Genomic DNA, 3,149 nt, shown 5'->3' on the forward strand with positions numbered 1-3,149 from the left:
TTGTTACATCAAAAGGAAGTGATGATTTACCAAGTGAATTTGGGTTGGGTGTTTAGTAGCTGCCTGATGTCGAATGTTATCTCCTCCCATCCCAGACTTGGATAAAACATTGGATCTCGGGCTATTAAATTTTAAGGGAGATGTAATCGAATTAGCTGCGGGATTTTCAGTCATTGGAACATTGGAATTTACACCGTTTGTTGATTTGTTTTTTTGCTGATCACAGATTATTCTCGCCAATAGTCGATGCTCCGTGTGAGCTTGTTCTCGAAATTGCTCCAGTAGCTGGTGCTGTTCAGCTGTCAAAGTGCGAATTTTCTCTTCAGTCTCCGCTGCTTTCCTGTGAACAACCTGCTCCAATTGCTGCTGGAGATTTGTCAGTGCCAATTGTAGATTGCTCGACAATTGGGAGACGGAATATTTAGTTGGTGCTTCGAGGAGATCACCATCATCCAAACCATGATCTATTACTACCCTGAATATTGAACTGTAGTTTGGACTAGTTTTTAATTTCTCGATCTCCTCGGAAGACATCTGGAGTGACAATAATCGAACAGTGAACATTAATCGTTGTCTTATGGGGAAAAAATATAAATAATTATATACTCACCACCATGTTAGTGTTAATCACAACCAAAGCAGCCCCATGCTCTCTGTGAACAGCATGTGTATATACAGAACAATTTAGACAACGATTCACCACCCAAGAGCCGACATTTCTGCCTTCAACGAGACCCGATTGTTCCTTGCTAATTCCCTCCAGCTCTGTTGCAGTGGCCAAATTCTGTGGGAGAACCAAAATGCAATCACGAATAAAAAATGAAAACGGCCAAAAAAAAAGGTGAAAAAGCCTCACTTGCTGGAAGAATGGATCAGCCCTCTCAAAGTCATGAATTTCCTGTGTGAAATCCCCCAGCTGATTTCCCCTTGTTTTGATTGAGACATTAAGACACTTGCACGTTATATACATGATGAAAATCACGTAAAAGTTTCAAGTGACTTTCGCAAATTTTACAATGTCAAATTCGATTAAAAATAACTGGTAATTCAATAACAGAGGTACAAATAGAATACACTAATTCGTTGCGATGCAGAATTGTCGAAGGGACTGTGAAAAATTTACAAAGGGATTTGGAGTTGTTTCTGGATCGTTAGCAAATGGTTAAGGTTGGTTTGAGGTTGGTTGAGAGAAGAACATTCTTTTTTACAAATCGTTGATTAAGTTAAACACAAAAATCAAGGTGTACCACGATACTATACCGGTAAACGTGAGAACCTTTTCGATATATATCTAGATGTTTTGTGTATCTATCACAAAATTCCCCAAGCTGATAACTGATGAAAAAAGTATCACTACGTCTGGCTAATTCAATACTCGCCACAACTGATAATTTTTTCTTTCCCGGAATTTACCACTTTTAAAAAGGCAATAAACGTTCAACGGCACGATTTTGCTATTTATTTTTTTTTAGTCATTCGTTGGAGATATTAGAACGTAAGTCATGTCAATGAGCTTATCTCAATGAAAAATAGAAGAATTGTTGACTGACCACTATTGAGTCTATTAATATTCCCCCTGGGTTCGTGAAATAATTATGTGATCACTGATTATTGCAATTTGTCACTTTGTACAATTCAAGTTTTTCAAGGTGAAGTTTTTAATGATGCAGATGCCTCCGATCCACTCCTTTCCAATTGTTGATTTTGAAAGACAAGAAAGTTTCGGGTAATTTTCGATATTTCAGATTGTTTAGTGTGATTCACTGATTGAACGACATTTTTTATGAGTTTTTATTGTTTATATGGATCCACTTGGTTGACTTTTTTCACACAAAAATAGAAAAAAAATATCCCAAAATCTTCGCTGTGTGTTTGGTGCGCTAAAAATAAACACTGATTTATGAGCAGTCGTTTATTAGATCGTGCGTGTAGTGAGAGGACAAAAACATACTGAATAGTTCAAATGCGCAATTTTTATTGGTTTACATAATTTTTTTAGCTGATAAATTTCCCAATAATTCATTTTTAAAAATCTATTCTTAAATTACCATTGGATTTTCTGCAATTAACTGCGTTACATGGTTATTGTTCCAAGAATTTATCATTGAATATTCTAATTGGCTGATGACAAGACTAGGTTAGTTTTCAATGAAAAAAATTGAATGGAAATTAAATGCATAATTCACTGACAATTTTGTCTTACAACTCAGCATTATAACGATGTTTGATAAAATTTATATTTACAACATTGGTACAACAATATAACAAATTCTCGCCTTGATGACGTATAAAATTGATAAAGACCAGCTTCTTAACTCTCATTGATGAATAAGTTATCATCAATTGATATTCATTCCAAATGTAAATGCAAATATTGTTTCACAGGAATGAGAATTATTTTTTAAAATACTACGGGTCGTCGCGGCCCAATGCCTCGGAAATTGTTTCAATATTCCAGAGAATATTAATTCTTCTAGCTCTCGTCCAGGACTTGTTTCCGCCTAAAGTATTCGTTGAATCGCTCTGCAGAAAATCTGAGTGAAAAATACAATTATTTAATTATGGAAAAACATTGACTGGATCATCAAATGTAAATCTTGGGATCAACTAACTTTAAGAAATCGAAATCGATCGATGAATTGTTATACTGCACTATTGCCCAGCAGCCCCATAAAAAATGGGCGACCAGTACAAATTTTTCCACCTGTTTATGAACTTTCGTTACATCATCCTCAGAGACATTGCTGCACTCGTTGTAAACTTGAAGATACATCCTGAGCCATGATCTCTGGAGAGCTTCATCTGGATAATGTGAATAGTCTATATTTTCAACACCTAAGGCAATTATTTCCATGAAAATTTGTGACTAAACGTCAATAAATAAATAAATAGTCAATAATGCAAGTACCGGCGAATTCAGCAAAATGATTAGCTATATCAAATGCCTGATAATTGAAAGCTGTGTACTCGAAGTCAATGAATACAACAGATTTATCCCTCTTATCGTAAAGAATATTTGCAAGCAAAAGGTCATTGTGACAATATACAACAGGACTGTCCAATTTTGACAATCGTTCCTTCAACAATTTATACTCTTGTTCCAATATCTCGAATGGTTTTATCGTTTTTTCATACCTACGACGACAAAC

The 3,149-nt window shown here is 35.3% G+C and overlaps 2 protein-coding genes across 2 annotated transcripts in view; both read right to left on the reverse strand.

The window, feature by feature from the left end:
- Positions 1 to 30: 30 nt before the first annotated feature.
- PRAS40 (Proline-rich Akt substrate 40 kDa) lies at positions 31 to 2,024 on the reverse strand (the record flags this gene model as incomplete). Its single annotated transcript, XM_011300536.1, is given in 3 exon segments — positions 31 to 534; positions 611 to 784; positions 857 to 2,024. Coding segments are annotated over 3 exon segments (792 nt in total), but the record flags the coding sequence as incomplete, so codon positions are not given.
- A 191-nt stretch (positions 2,025 to 2,215) lies between these two features.
- Positions 2,216 to 3,149, reverse strand: part of eas (ethanolamine kinase 1) — a gene marked incomplete in the record, with an annotated part of 3,329 nt that continues 2,395 nt past the window's right edge. Inside the window, 3 exon segments of the mRNA XM_011300525.1 lie at positions 2,216 to 2,534; positions 2,613 to 2,835; positions 2,909 to 3,135. Coding sequence (XP_011298827.1) covers positions 2,474 to 2,534; positions 2,613 to 2,835; positions 2,909 to 3,135 — 511 coding nt within the window.

Source organism: Fopius arisanus, unplaced genomic scaffold, assembly GCF_000806365.1.
Source record: "Fopius arisanus strain USDA-PBARC FA_bdor unplaced genomic scaffold, ASM80636v1 scaffold00001, whole genome shotgun sequence".
NCBI lineage: Eukaryota > Metazoa > Arthropoda > Insecta > Hymenoptera > Braconidae > Fopius > Fopius arisanus.